At 45.2% G+C, this 16,177-nt stretch overlaps 1 protein-coding gene across 1 annotated transcript in view; it reads right to left on the bottom strand.

Annotated features, from left to right (window-relative positions):
* The window catches only part of MYO3B (myosin IIIB), a 544,035-nt gene that overhangs the window by 126,357 nt on the left and 401,501 nt on the right, over positions 1-16,177 (bottom strand). The window contains 1 exon segment of the mRNA XM_075319688.1: positions 973-1,087. Coding sequence (XP_075175803.1) covers positions 973-1,087 — 115 coding nt within the window.

The following is a 16,177-nucleotide window of genomic DNA, read 5'->3' as shown; positions in this document are numbered from 1 at the left end:
AATATTGTTGAGCAAATTTTAAACTCACTTGTGAATATGCTTTTTGTTTAGCAATGGAATTTTTCATGGTGAGTGCATACAGGCCATTGGGGTCAAACACATTACTTATTGTTTTCTTTGAAATAATTGTACCGCTGAATCCAGGTATTTCTGCAGCTCTCCACAAGTGGTTCTTAACTCTTGGACAACTCTTCCAATAATTCTTTTCACTCCTCTGTCTGAAATTTTGCAGGAAGCACCTGGTCATGACCGATTTATGGTGAAATTCTGTTCTTTCAACTTTCGGATTATGGCCCTAACAGTGCTTAGTGGAACTTTCAGTAGTTTGGCAATTCTTCTGTAACCAATGCCATGAGTATATTTTGCAACAATAAGTTTGAGAATGTCTTGAGACAGCTCATTGGCTTTACCCATGATGAGATGTTTCTTGTGTGGCACCTTGGTAATGAGACACCTTTTGGTAGGTCATCAGTTGAACCAGATGCTATTATTTTTCACTAAGTGGCAGGATTGCTTTCTAATTACTGATAGATTTCAGCTGGTGTCATGACTTTCCATGGCTTTTTGTCCCTCTTTCTTCATGTTTTCAATACTTTTTCCTTGTGCCATTTGTCATTATTACACATAAGTTAATTTATGTACATATATCGTTTGATTTCTTTGCCTGTGTGGATTGCATGAGTTGTTACCAACATCTGGCAAGAACTTCATGTCACTATCACGTTTAAAAATATATTTACTTTGAACATTTCTGAAGTGACCAATACTTATTTCACCCGCTGTATCATATAATTGAAAGCACCTTTACTTCTGAGCAGGTATTCCAGACAAAAAGAATGGTAACACTGAATTTAAATAACATGAGCTAGACATAGAAAATGGTAGATGAACTCCAAGAAGAATATTTATTGTAAAATATTTTGGATTTTTTTTTTTCATAAATTCTGAACTTTTTTTCAAATGCTGACTTACCATTTTCTGTTGTTATAAATTGCATACGTCCGGCCTGGAGATCCATCTGTGAATGTAATTGGTTTGCTCTCCTTTAGTACAATATAATTCTTTCTGGCTACATACCCCTTAAATGCTATAAAAAGACAAAAAGTAAATATTGGCAAGAATACTTAAAACTAAAAGCACAAAATTTGTACAAAAATATCGATATGAGAAAGAGACTTAAAAGGTTTTTCCCCTTTTAGAATACTTTATGACATATTTTTGCTTAGCAACGTCTAAAAATTCCGTTTTTTTCTTTTGCCGTAGGACATTCGGTTAAACATGTTGCACAGTTGTGTAAATCTCCCCAACAACTTTTGCTATATTTGTTGCAAAGTAACTTTAAAATCATAGAGAAGAAGCATAATGCCGTTGGTGAAGAAAAGTTATTTCTTGTATTTTCAGTGCAAAATTGGAGATCATGACAAACTTTGGCCCCCCCATATTTTCTGCTCATCTTGTGTTACCCTTCTCACAGGTTGGATCAATGGTAAATCACAGCACATGGCATTTGCTGTTCCAATGGTATGGAGGGAGCCAAGAGACCATTCTACAGATTGCCATCTCTACATGACGAAGAATGCCAGAGTAGAGTAAAGGCCCATTTACACACAACGATATCGCTAACGAGATATCGTCGGGGTCAGGGTGTTGGTGACGCACATCCGGCCTCGTTAGCGATGTCGTTGTGTGTGACACCTTTTTGCGATCAGTAACGATCACAAAAAGGTGTCAAAATTGTTCGTCATGTACACATCGTTCATTTTTAAAAAATCGTTCCTCGTTTGGAACGCTGGTTGTTTGTCGTTCCTGCGGCAGCACACATCGCTGTGTGTGACACTGCAGGAATGAGGAACAATATCGTACCTGCGGCCACCGGCAATGAGGAATGTAGGAGGTGGGCGGGATGTGCCAGCTGCTCATCTCCGCCCCTCCGCTTCTATTGGGCGGCCGCTGTGACGCCGAACGAACCTCCCCCTTGAAGGAGAGATTGTTTGGTGGCCACAGCGACGTCGGTGAACAGGTAATTGCGTGTGACGCTGCCATAGCAATATTGTTCGCTACGGCAGCGATCACCCCGTGACGCGCCACCGACGTGGGCGGGTGCAGCGTGTAAAGCCCACTTAACACTTAAAACAAGAAATTCAAGGAAATATCAAAAAATTCCTTCAGTAATTAGGTCGGTCTCACATAGATCAGAGTTGACATTCCCACTCCACCAACATCAGGATCTAGAAGAAGATTCAGATGCTGGTTTGGATGAAGAAAAAGCTGATCCTGATTTTCTAGGCTATGAGTCTGGTGATCCTCACAAACCCAGGTTGAAGTAAATTATCTACTTCATAATTTGAACCTATCAAAAAGTCAGGTGGAGCTTTTGGCTTGAGGCTCAAAGGCTGGTACTAGGTAGAGCAGGGGACCATAACATGTTCTTTCCGCCATAGGCAGCAGGAGCTTGGACACTTATTTTCAATGGCAGGGGACCAAGTTTACTACAATGATGCAATCTTTCTGCTAGATGTGATGAGACAAGAGCACGGACATCAAGAATGGAGGCTTTTTATAGAATTTTTAGAAACCAGTTTAAAAGGAGTACTTCTGCATAAGGGCAAGGAAAATCCACGTGTTCCTCTTGCTTATCCAGCAAGTCTGAAATAAACATATGAAAATATGAGCCTTCTGCTGTTAAAAATCCATTACGAAAACTATGAGTGGAATATTTGTGGTGATCTGAAGGTAATGGCCTTGGTGCTAGGGTTGCAGCTCGGCTATATAAAGTTTTATTGTTTTGCCTACAAATGAGACAGTAGAGCCGCAAAATCCATTTTACAAAAAAAAACAATGGCCACTGAGAAACAGTTTGACTCCTGGAAGAAAGAATGTCCTATATCAGCCTCTGGTAGTGCCAGAAAAAAGTTTTCCTACCGCCACTCCACAAAAAAACTTGAAGATCTTTGTCAAGGCGATGGATCGTGATGGCAAGAGTTTTGCCTATCTCAGAAACAGCTTTTCATAAATCCGCAAACCCAAGATCAAGGAAGAAATTTTCATGGGGTCTCAAATAAGGGAAATTATGAAAGGCACTGATTTTGACAGAAAACTAAGTGAGACTGAGGTCCTGGCATGGGACCCATTAAGAAATGTAGTGGTGAACTTTCTTGGCCACCATAAAGCCCAAAACTTTAGAGATCTTGTGACTTCAGTTATTACAACGTTACAAAGAGTTGGGATGCAATATGTCTCCTAAGATACATTTCCTTGACTCCCATTTACATTTTCTTTATCGTTCCTTATGGGAGACCCAAACCATGGGTGTATAGCTTCTGCCTCCGGAGGACACACAAAGTACTACACTCAAATGTGTAGCTCCTCCCTCCGGGCTATATACACCCCCTGGATGACAATCTACCCAGTTCAATGCTTTGTGTTTCAGGAGGTACACACACTTGCATTCTCTGATATTTTTTTATTTTAATTTTAAAGATTTGGAAGAAAAGCGGGTCCAGTCTGGACTCCCGGCATGTCCCTTCACACCCCACTCTGTCGGGTGCTGTTAAGGTTGACTTTATAAGGCTGGAGCCTTCACATGCCGCGCTCCTTCACACCCTCTGTCGAGGCTCTGTTTGAAGTGGGAGCCTCCACGGTCCTCTCTGCTTGCAGAAGACCGGTCTCCATCCGCAGCCCTGTTTGGTTCCTGCTGGAAGGAGCATTTCCCCCCTCTCCAGGGACATGGCCCTGCGTCTCAAAAAGCTAAGTATTGAGACGTTTTTCAGGGGTCCCGGGTACTTTTATTAGGGGGACAGTATGTGTTTTAGCGTTACTGTAAATTCCGGCCGGTTCTGGGGGTTTCCCCTGAGAACCGCGCCGAAGGTGCCTGCTCGTCGGCCGCATTTTAAAATCTAGGCCCCGGCTTCAGTTTGGGCCTAGTTTCGGTTTTGGCTTCTCTGCATGTTTTGCATACAGCGCCGCCCACCGCCCGACCAGCAGAGGGGAGGGCACTCCTCTCTGGGGAGATGTTCCCTCCCCTGTATCTCTCCCTGTATCTCTCTGCCCTCCGTTTTTCCCGCTCTTTGGCTTATACACGCCCCCCCTCCTTCTCCCAGCGCCATTTTCTCAGCGTTCTTACACTGGAGGGCGCTGGATGCTGCAGCTGCATACTGTTAGGAAGGCTGACGCTTCATAGGAGAGCGGTGGAATCCGGAGGGCACACAGAGAGCACGGGCTGGTAAGCCACAACCTCTGGTTGTGCACTTTTATTACACTCTCAGGCATTCTACAGGAGTGTATTCTGGCTGCAGAGCTTCCACCTCAGCAGCATGTCTGTCACTAGGAGCAAGGCTGCAAACATGTACGCTATATGCACTGCGTGTAAGCTCATTCTGCCAGAGCCAAGCACATACCCACATTGTGATGCCTGTGCTAACATGTTTGTGTCTCAGCCTGGAGCCGCCTCAGGGGTCCCTCTGGCTGCTCCGGCCCAGGTGGCTGAACCCCCGACTTGGGTAGCTTCCTTTTCACAAGCTATTTCCCAGTCTTTTGCCGACTCCATGGGGCAGCTGTCCCGGACACTGCTGTCCATGCATCAGCCCCCCTCTCAGGGTGTCTCTGCGGCTCCTAGCTCTGCAGAGCCCTCAGAGCATGTCCTCTTTTGCTGGGTCCCGGCTGTTTGGGGAACAGCTGGATGACATAATTAAGGAAGCTACTGGCGGGAAGAGTACTTCCCTGCCACAAGCTAAACCCAAGAAACCTGTCCAGGGCAGGAACCAATCGAGGTTTCGTTCCTTTCGTTCCTCTAACTGGTCGTCCTCTAAGCCCTCGGCCTCGTCCACTACCGCAGCCAAGGATCGTAAATCCAACTGGCGCGCAAAGCCGCGTCCTCAAAAGACCGGAGGAGCCGCTGCCACTAAGGCAGCTTCCTCGTGACTATCTAGCCGCGCCAGCAACGTCCTTGGTCGGTGGCAGGCTCTCCCACTTTGGCGACGTGTGGTTGCAACACGTCTCCGATCAGTGGGTGCGGGATATCATCTCCCACGGCTACAGGATAGAATTTTCTTCCAGCCCGCCAAACAGATTTTTTCTGTCCACCCCCCCCTGCTCCAAAGCCGCCGCCTTCTCTCAGGCCGTGGCATCCCTGCAGGCCAACGGTGTAATTGTTCCGGTTCCCGCCCGGGAACGGTTCAGCGGTTTCTACTCAAACCTCTTTCTAGTCCCCAAAAAGGACGGTTCCTTCCGACCCATCCTGGATCTCAAGCTTCTCAACAAGCATGTTCAGGTGCGGCACTTTCGCATGGAATCTCTGAGATCGGTCATTGCCTCAATGAGCCATGGAGATTTTCTGGCATCCATCGACATCAGAGATGCCTATCTGCATGTGCCTATTGCGGTTTCACACCAGCGTTGGCTACGTTTTGCGATCGGAGAGGAACATTTCCAATTCGTGGCTCTCCCCTTCGGCTTAGCCACGGCCCCTCGAGTATTCACCAAGGTCATGGCAGCAGTGGTTGCGGTCCTGCACCTCCAGGGGTTGGCAGTGATTCCTTACCTGGACGACCTTCTAGTCAAGGCCTCATCCAGTGCAGACTGCCAGCGGAGTGTCTCTCTCACTCTCGCCACGCTAGTTCAGTTCGGGTGGCTTGTCAACCTGCCCAAGTCCACTCTGATCCCGACCCAGGTGCTTTTGTACCTAGGGATGCAATTCGAGACTCTGCCGGCACTTGTCAAGTTGCCCTTAGTCAAACAGCAGTCCCTTCGTCTGGCGGTGCGCTCTCTGCTGAGGCACCGCCGTCATTCCATCAGACACCTCATGCAGGTGCTGGGTCAGATGGTGGCGTCCATGGAAGCGGTTCCCTTTGCTCAGTTCCATCTGCGTCCCCTGCAGCTGGACATTCTCCGCTGTTGGGACAAGCGGATCTCTTCCTTGCACAGGCAGGTGGCTCTGTCGTCACAGACCAGGAGCTCCCTTCAGTGGTGGCTTCGGCCCCTCTCTCTGTCTCAGGGACGCTCCTTCCTGACTCCGTCCTGGGTGATCCTCACCACGGATGCCAGCCTCTCCGGTTGGGGAGCAGTATTTCTCCATCACCGAGCACAGGGCACTTGGACTCCGTCCGAATCAGCCCTCTCGATCAATGTGCTGGAGATCAGAGCTGTGTTTCTAGCTCTCCTAGCCTTTCACCACCTGTTGGCGGGCAAGCACATTCGAGTTCAGTCGGACAACGCGACAGCGGTTGCCTACATCAATCACCAGGGCGGGACTCACAGCCGTCTGGCAATGTTGGAGGTTCAACGAATCCTCCAGTGGACGGAGGACTCCAAGTCCACCATGTCTGCAGTCCACATCCCAGGCGTGGAAAACTGGGAGGCCGATTACCTCAGCCGTCAAACCGTGGACAGCGGCGAGTGGGCCCTGCACCCGTCAGTGTTCAGATCAATCTGCCGCAAGTGGGGCACTCCGGAAGTGGACCTAATGGCATCACGGCACAACAACAAGGTTCCGGTTTACGTGGCTCGCTCCCACGATCCTCAAGCCTTCGCAGCAGACGCACTGGTTCAAGATTGGTCTCAGTTCCGTCTGGCCTATGTGTTTCCCCCTCTAGCGCTCTTGCCCAGGGTTCTGCGCAAGATCAGAATGGAGGGCCGTCGAGTGATACTCATTGCTCCGGACTGGCCCAGGCGAGCTTGGTACCCAGACCTGCTCCGTCTGTCCGTAGAGGTGCCGTGGCATCTCCCGGACCACCCAGACCTTCTCTCTCAAGGTCCGTTCTTCCGCCAGAATTCTGCGGCTCTCAGATTGACGGCGTGGCTCTTGAGTCCTGGATCCTAACGGCTTCAGGCATTCCCTCTGAGGTCATCTCCACCATGACTCAGGCCCGGAAGTCTTCCTCGGCCAAGATTTACCACAGGACTTGGAGGATTTTCCTGTCCTGGTGTCGCTCTTCCGACCATGCTCCTTGGCCGTTCTCCTTGCCGACCATCCTGTCTTTTCTACAGTCCGGTCTACAGCTAGGACTGTCCCTCAATTCCCTCAAGGGACAGGTGTCGGCTCTGTCGGTATTGTTCCAGCGGCGTATCGCCCGACTGGCTCAGGTGCGCACTTTCATGCAGGGTGCATCTCACATCATTCCTCCTTACCGGCGGCCCTTGGATCCCTGGGACCTTAATCTGGTCCTCACGGCCTTACAGAAACCCCCCTTTGAGCCCCTCAGGGAGGTTCCCTTGTTTCGACTTTCTCAGAAAGTTGTTTTTCTAGTAGCCATAACTTCTCTCAGGAGAGTCTCTGATTTGGCTACGCTCTCTTCGGAATCCCCCTTTTTGGTGTTTCACCAAGACAAGGTGGTTCTTCGTCCGTCTCCGGACTTTCTCCCTAAGGTGGTGTCTCCTTTCCACCTTAACCAGGACATTTCATTGCCTTCTCTTTGTTCGGCCCCTGTGCATCGCTTTGAAAAGGCGTTGCATACCTTGGATTTGGTGCGGGCGCTCCGAATCTATGTGTCACGCACCGCCGTTTTTAGGCGGTGCACCTCACTTTTTGTGCTAACCACTGGTCAGCGCAAGGGTCTCGCTGCTTCTAAACCGACCCTAGCTCGTTGGATCAGGTCGGCTATCACCGATGCCTACCAGTGTTCTCAGGTGCCTCCCCCGCCAGGGATTAAGGCGCACTCGACCAGAGCTGTCGGTGCCTCCTGGGCTTTCAGGCACCAGGCTACGGCTCAGCAGGTTTGTCAGGCTGCCACGTGGTCCAGTCTGCACACTTTTTCGAAGCACTACCAAGTGCATGCTCATGCTTCGGCAGATGCGAGCTTGGGCAGACGCATTCTTCAGGCGGCTGTCGCCCATTTGTGAAGTTAGGTTTTGCCTACTTCTCAGTTGGTTTATTCCCACCCATGGACTGCTTTGGAACGTCCCATGGTTTGGGTCTCCCATAAGGAACGATAAAGAAAAAGAGAATTTTGTTTACTTACCGTAAATTCTTTTTCTTATAGTTCCGACATGGGAGACCCAGCACCCTCCCTGTTGCCTGTTGGCAGTTTTTTTGTTCCGTGTGTTTCACCGGCTGTTGTTAGTAGTCAGAGTTACGGTTATTCTGAGTTTACTCTATCTCTACTTATGGGTGGATGTCCTCCTTCAGCTTTTGCACTGAACTGGGTAGATTGTCATCCAGGGGGTGTATATAGCCCGGAGGGAGGAGCTACACATTTGAGTGTAGTACTTTGTGTGTCCTCCGGAGGCAGGCAGAAGCTATACACCCATGGTTTGGGTCTCCCATGTCGGAACTATAAGAAAAAGAATTTACGGTAAGTAAACAAAATTCTCTTTTTTTCCTCCATAACCTTGGAGATGTCAGTGACGAGAACGGGGAGCGGTTATATCAAGTCACCGCGCTACATGAAGGCTGTTATAAAAGGTAATGGAGCCAAAAATGCTCGCAGACTAGTGTTGGGGACTATAAAGAGACGCACCTACAGCTAGATATTCAAGAAAATTGAGCAATTTTTTAAAAATAATAATAACATAAAAATGTTATATTTAGTCATTTCTGTTAAAAATAAACATTTAAAACATTTTAAATGTGCTATATCAAAAGCCCTGCCTGATTCTGAAAGCAGATTTGGAATCAGGTTTAGAGATGAGCGGACCTGTGAAAGTTCAGCTTGATTCGGTGGCATCATCCAGACTTTTGAAAAAGTTCGGTTTGGGACCCGGACTTGACCTGAACCCGAATGGAAGTCAGTAATTGGTCAGTTCTGGTCTGAGCTCACATACAGCCAGCCATAAATAGAACATTTCCGGTGGCAGGTGGGCTTTGTTTTTCCATTTTTTTTTGTTCTTGCACACTACATTTGATCACACTGTTGTTACCCCCAGTGTGAGCCGATCAAACACTGTATGCGGCTCACACTGGGCCGGGCACCGAGCATACCCGAGCACAGCAATGCTCGTGTGTATAGTTTGCATACGTAAAACATCCGAACTCTATTTTTTTGTAAAGTCTGTGTTAGGTATGAACAACGAACCTTGAGTTCAGTCATCTCTAATCAGGGGAAAAAGTAGCACAAGAAACAGCCTATTTTATGCATTTACCGTAATACAAAAAGTAAAATTTTATAGGCCAATGTAATTTGCAAGGTACACATTTAGCTATGAGTGTAACACGTTACATTGTCAGAATCATAGGAATGAGCAGATATAACAATTATTAATTGCAAGCACCCATCATATCAGAACTTAAAGTTACTTAAAGTTAAAATTAAACTTAAAGTTAAACTTAAGTTACTTAAAGTTAAAGTTATTAAAGAAATTCGTAAAATACTCATTTGTCGCGCATTGGATACATCATTTTGGACTTGCTCAGGATTATTTTCTGAATAGCTCCGCATACAGTACACTACACACAATATTTCCTACAGTGTGAAGTCTGGGTACGATAAATCTAATCTCCGTAGTTTGAAATTAATTATAATGTTCTCTAAAATGGAAGTGCGCAGGCTTTAAATATTACACAATGAACTGGTTACACATTTTGCTTCTTCTTATTGTATACGATGTTGTAGATTATCGAGCTATAAAAAGCTAGTGGTTTGGAACTTATTGATGGTCTTAATAGGAAATTAGAATCAGAGGGAGGAAAGTCTTCTGCAATTTATTTGTAAATTAAATGCTGTACAATGTGAACTGTGGATTTACTGCTTAGAAGACTGAGAAGGTGATGACTATACTTCTAAACCATACATTTCTGATTGTCACTTCACTACCCCATAAGGCATTAAAAATAAATTCCTTTTTTTAGCAATACTGGATAATTAAGGCGGCGTCACACGGTACGATATATTGTGCGATCGCACGAGCGATCGCACCCGCCCCCGTCGTTTGTGCATCACGGGCAATTCATTGCCCATGGCCCACAATGTCGTTAACCCCCATCACACGTACTTACCTCCCTAACGACGTTGCTGTGGGCGGCGAACATCCTCTTCCTGAAGGGGGAGGGACGTTCGGCGTCACAGCGATGTCACACACCGGTCGCCCAATAGAAGCGGAGGGGCGGAGATGAGCGGGACGTAACATCCCGCCCACCTCCTTCCTTCTGCATTGCCGGCGGGACGCAGGTAAGCTGTGTTCGTCGTTCCCAAGGTGTCACACGTAGCGATGTGTGCTGCCTCAGGAACAACGAACAACCTGCGCGCAGAAGGAGGAACGACATTATGAAAATGAACGACGTGTCAACGAGCAACGATAAGATGAGTATTTTTGCTCGTTAACAGTCGTTCGGTGGTGTCACACGCTACGACATCTCTAACGATGCCGTATGTGTGTCACAAATTCCGTGACCCCGACGACATATTGTTAGATATATCGTAGCGTGTGATGGGGCCTTTACATTTTACATAAAAAGTTTCAAAGTTTTTAAGGTTTAAAGGGCAGAAGTCCATAGAGTTCAATCTACAGTATATTCTTAAATGTTGATCCAGAGAAAGGAAAAACACTCATGAAGCAGATGCCAACAGCCACATATTAGCTGAAAAATTCCTTTCAGTCAGATCAGTTACATGGTTCACCACCCAACCATATCTGCAATATTATTTTTTTTCAAGAAAGGCACACAGGCCCATCTTGTGCTTTTGTAGTGAATCAACCATTACAACATTATGTTTCAGAGAGTTCCACAGTCTCACTGTTCTGTACCCTCATACAAGTGTACCAGCCATATACTGTAGGTGAAAAAAATTGGTCATATAATTATTGCCTTATGAAAATGCCCTCCTAAACCCCTCCAGCCAGTGAATGCCCCTAGGCACAAGACTAGCCACAGTGCTCTTATACAACTTGCCAGAGAGGGTCCAATACATACTGCCAGCTGGCTAAAGCTCCAATACAATGCCTGCAGGAAAGCTGCCTAGTACAAAAAACTAAAATAAAATAAAAAGTTTTCCTAACAATTTTGCTAATTATACTATAGAAAAACCATAAGTGACACTTACTTGTGAAACAGTTCTATTATTAGAAGACACAACCTCACCTCCGGGTCTCCCAATCTGAGAGAACTGTCCCATTGGCATATCCAAAGCAGTTAGCTCAGATCGGGGCACCTGGCAGTATGGCCTGATCTTCCGATACAAGATTGGTCCATGTACATGGACAATGTGGAACTGGTCTTACTGGTTATTGAATATATTGTAAAAAATAGTAATTACACCCATGAGAATTTTATAGGTAAGGGTCAATAACAATTGTAAATATCGAACATATAACTTAACATCAGTAAAAAAAATTGATTGAATATTCTTAGTCCCTGATTCCTTTATTTGTCTTGGATTCATATAACTGACAAATGTTTGATAAATTTGGCACAAATGCAAATACACTTTTTATTGCTGCATTGTTTTATTTGTGTCATAGCCCATTCAAACAAAAAGGAGACAGTTGCACTCTGCAGTGCTAAGTTATGTGTAACAATGAATATTGGAATATAGACATGCGTTACTGCTATAAAAAAATTGAAAAAATTGAAATACTTAGCACACAAAAATGGCCAGTTTTATGTGAGCCCAACAACCAACGGCAAGGCGACCTCTTTTTGTTGGGTCCCTGCTTACTCTAATGCCTCTCTTTGGGTTAAAAAATCCCTCCAATTTATGGGTGGACAGGAACCTGCAAATGAAGAATTAAAATTGTCTAAGGCTGAAGAGCAGGTTCCTGTCTGCCCATAAATTGGAGGGTTTTTTTTACCCAATGAGAGGCATTAGAGTAGGCAGGGACCCAACAAAAAGAGGTTACCTTGCAAATGGCTGTTGGGCTCACATAAAACTGGCCATTTTTGTGTGCTAAGTATCTCAATTTTTACATGTTTTTCATAGCAGTAATGCTTGTCTATATTCCCATATTCATTGTTCCACATATCTTAGCACTACAGAGTGCAACTGTCTCCTTTTTGTTACTATGTTTCATGTTCAGTTTGCACCTGTTCACATTAGGAAGGTAGGATGTGCCATCAGTCTTTTTCTTAGATTACAAGGTCGTGCCTTCTGATTAAACACTCCTGCTCTTCAGCCTCAGGCAATTTTATTTCTCCATTTGCAGGTTTCTGTCCACCCATAAATTGTAGGGGTTTTTTTTAACTCAAAGAGAGGCATTAGTTTCATAGGTACCCAACAAAAATGAGGTTGCATTGCCATTGGCTGTTGGGCTCACATAAAATCTGGCCATTTTTGTGTGCTAAGTATCTAAATTTTTCATAGCACTAATGCATGTTTATAGTCCCATATTCATTGTAACACATATCTTAGAGTGCAACTATCTACTTTTTGTTACTAGGTTTCATGTTCAGTTTGCACCTATCCACATTAGAAAGGTGGGATGTGCCATCAGTCTTTTTCTTATATCCATTTCAACAGCTTGAAAATGTTGCACTTTAGTCTTCAACCGCACAAACATAAATTGTACTGTTGTACAATTGCACAAAAACTTTTTTGAGAAGTCTCAAATGATTAATTATCCGAAAACATCTGGGTAATGAAACCCTTGCCCACATTGTCGCGCAAACCTAGGAGGACTGAAAAAACTGGCGTAAAACGGTGCAAAAGTGATAAACTATTTGGTACAAACATAAAAAAGCCTAAAAAACCCCCAAACTTTTCATCCAAAAAATAGCACAAAAAGAATGATGAATCAAGGGCCTTGATTCAAGGCTCATTTTTTTTATCTTTTTCCCCAGCACATGTTACTGTCTGTAGGTGATGCTCCAGCAGGTGTGTAGGTGGGCTTTCTCTATGGAAATGCTATTGCTCCCGAGCAGCATCCGCTGTCAACTCCTATTCAGTGAAATTCCATCTGACAGCCCCGCACATCAGATATCACTATTTGTATGTATATTTCCATACCCATAGGGAATGTAACTTCAACTAGATTATTTTTTTCAAGCCTTTCTTGTCTCCTTCACTTGATCAATGGGTTGTGCAGTACATAAGCCCACTGAGATCTCTCGACCACCAGCTCATGTATTTGAAAGGCGTCTGTTTATTTTTAAAATGCAAATTCTCATACCCCCAAAGACTCCGCCGAAAAAATATATAAAAAAAAAAAAAAAGAACAATCTCTTAAGTTAAGAGATTTCCATCAGGGGGCTGCTTTCCTGTTTAATACCAGACGAAGATCAATCGCTGTCAAAACCACTTACAGAATATTGTACAATCAGGCTGAGACTTTCTTAAATAAATCCGGGTAGACTTTTTTTTTTTTTTCTTTTACATCTCAGTTTGCTAAAATGATAACAGCCCTATAAAATAATAAAAAAAAGCTTCTAGTTGGACCACTGCTTGGAGAAATGCCACAGATAACAATTAAGATTGACCCCCCCCCACCCTTATACTAACCTCCCCGCCTCAGCAGCATATTCCGGTGGAGGGGAGGCCCAATAAGGTTAATACCCCCACTTTGATCTCTGTCAAGGCGTACTAGCAAGAATTAATTTACATTTCAGATGAAAAAAAAAAAAAAAAGTTGACAGCATGAAAAGGCATCTTGTTCCCGGTATGTGAATGTGCAGCAATAGATTGGGAATTCTAAAAAGGAAGTTCTAAGGAAGCTAACAGGATAAGCCCCCACTGCTGATTTTACTGGGAAGGAGATGAAAGGGAAACAAATTTCAATATGAGCGGGACTGCAGAAACATGTAAGCCAAATGTTTTCTAAATTCTCCGAATGGTCCGGGATGTGCACGGTGTTCAGCTCGCTCTTTGTCGTTCGTATTGAGATCAAAAATTTATATTTTTGGAGTTAAAATGTAAAATTTAAATTTTATGTCTATTTTAGACCTGGCACATTCTTGCACTTACGAGACTTTTTTTTAGATGACTAAGGGGTACTTTACACGCTGCAACATTGCTACCGATATATCGTCGGGGTCACGTAGTTAGTGACGCACATCCGGCGCCGGTAGCGACATCGCAGCTTGTGACACAAATGAGCGACGATCAACGAGCACAAAAACATGAAAAATCGTTGCTCGTTGACACGTCGTTCATTTCCTTAATATCGCTGCTGCCACCGGTACGATGTTGTTTGTCGTTCCTGCGGCAGCACACATCGCTGTGTGTGACACCGCAGGAGTGACAAACATCTCCTTTACCTGCGTCCGCTGGCAATGCGGAAGGAAGGAGGTGGGCAGGATGTTACGTCCCGCTCATCTCCGCCCCTACGCTTCTATTGGCCGGCCGGTTAGTGACGTCGCTGTGACGTCGCGGTGACGCCGAACGCCCCTCCCCCTTGAGGGAGGGATTGTTCGGCGGTCACAGCGACGTCGCTGAACAGGTGTGTGCGTGTGACGCTGCCGTAGCGATAATGTTCGCTACGGCAGCGATCACCACATATCATTACAACGACGGGGGCGGGTGCTATCGCTTGCGACATCGCTAGCAATTGCTAGCGATGTCGCAGCGTGTAAGGTACCCCTAAGAGTAAGGTGTCATGCATTTAAATGGGTATGTGTCATGTATTTCCTTCCACTTTCAAAAAAGGTATTTTACATTAATGGCATTTTCTTAAGATATGTCATCAATATCAGATCAGAAGGGGGTGCGACACCCGGCACCGGATTAGCTGTTCTCGGTGCCGGTGGCAGCTGGAAATTCTCTGCCAACTGCATAATGGCCAGAGGCGGCTGGAAGTGCTCAATTGTTTGGCTGCACAGCTCTGTCAACTGTATAGTGGCCGCAACCAGGTAATGCACAGACACCCCTAATTGAATCACTAAGGGGTGGATATGCAGTACACTATACAATTGATGAAACTGTGCTGTTCATCTCCACAATTGAGCACTTCCGGGCAACACCAGAAACAGCTGATTGGCATGGCTGCCAGGTATTGTACCCCCACCGATCAGATTTTGATGCCCTATTCTAAGGATAGGCCATCAATGTAAAGTCCCCAGACAACCTCCTTAATTACATTTAAAGGGAACCTGTCACCTACTCACCTGCGGGGCAGTCCGGTACGGTCCAATGTGCGTCCCTGGCTGGTCTTGACCCAGCACCTACTTTATTCTTGCGATCACTATCCTCCTTCTTGCTTTGTGTGGATGATATGTCCTTCGTCATCCACACAGTGTTCTCCATTGCGCTCCTGCGTACGTGCACTTCTCTCTGTCCTCCAGCGAACAGAGCAAATTAATGTAATGCGCAGGCACAGAGAAAGGTCAAAGAGTGCTCGCGCATGCGCACTACAATACTTTGCTCTGCTCTCAACAGGGCAGCGAGAATCGCACAGGAGTGCAATGGAGAACACTGTGTGGATGATGTAGGATGTGAGAACATTGTAATTTGTATTATACAGGAAGAAAAAAATGAAAACTCCAGAAGCAAAACAGTAACAATGCAGTAACATGAAAAGAATCTGCATAACTAATCATATGATAAATAGTTGCAAGTCATATTTATGTTTGAGATAGCCAAGACGGTTGTTTATGAAGTGATGGCAGTCTCATGCTCAAATATGTAGTGGATGGTGAGATATGAAGCCTGAAAGTCAAAAGTTCAGAACATTGTTATCCTTTTGCTTGTCACTCTATGCAGCTGATGTATTTGGTTTCGTCTTTACTAGAGGTTATTTATCCATATTAGACTCTAGTGTTAGTATACATCTATCCCTGCTGTGTGCATCATGCACTGTTTTTACATGAGCGTCCCTCCACAGCCACCTAACGATAGCATTTCATTGCCTTTTAAGATACTGTCATCTACACTACTTTGCTGTTGGCTAAACTGAAGCGCTCTTTCCGATATACACAAATCCATTTCCTTAACAAGAAAAACTCATCGTAACATTCTGGTTCTGGGGCAATAAATGATAATATGTAAATGAAGCCTTCTGTTCAGTGACTCATCCACTTTGTTAAATATTTCTCTGAATTTTCTTCCTGGGGCAGGAAACTGTGCAACTGAAATACCCTGCGCTGAGCACGTGATAAGCCAGATCTATTCATTCAAGCCATTACAATAGGTGTTGGTCTGCCTAAATTTACTGTGAAAATGTTAAAAATTTCACTTTGTAAAATAATGCAATCTGGGTCTTATTCCAACCCCAGAACTAAAGCCTGCTTTACACATTACAATTAAGCATACGATATCGTATGCGATCGGAACCGCCCCCATCGTATGTGCGACACGTTCAATTTGTTGACCGTGTCGCA

The sequence above is a fragment of the Anomaloglossus baeobatrachus genome, chromosome 7 (genome assembly GCF_048569485.1).
Source record: "Anomaloglossus baeobatrachus isolate aAnoBae1 chromosome 7, aAnoBae1.hap1, whole genome shotgun sequence".
In the NCBI taxonomy this organism is placed as follows: domain Eukaryota; kingdom Metazoa; phylum Chordata; class Amphibia; order Anura; family Aromobatidae; genus Anomaloglossus; species Anomaloglossus baeobatrachus.
This window is presented reverse-complemented; position numbering and strand designations above follow the sequence as displayed.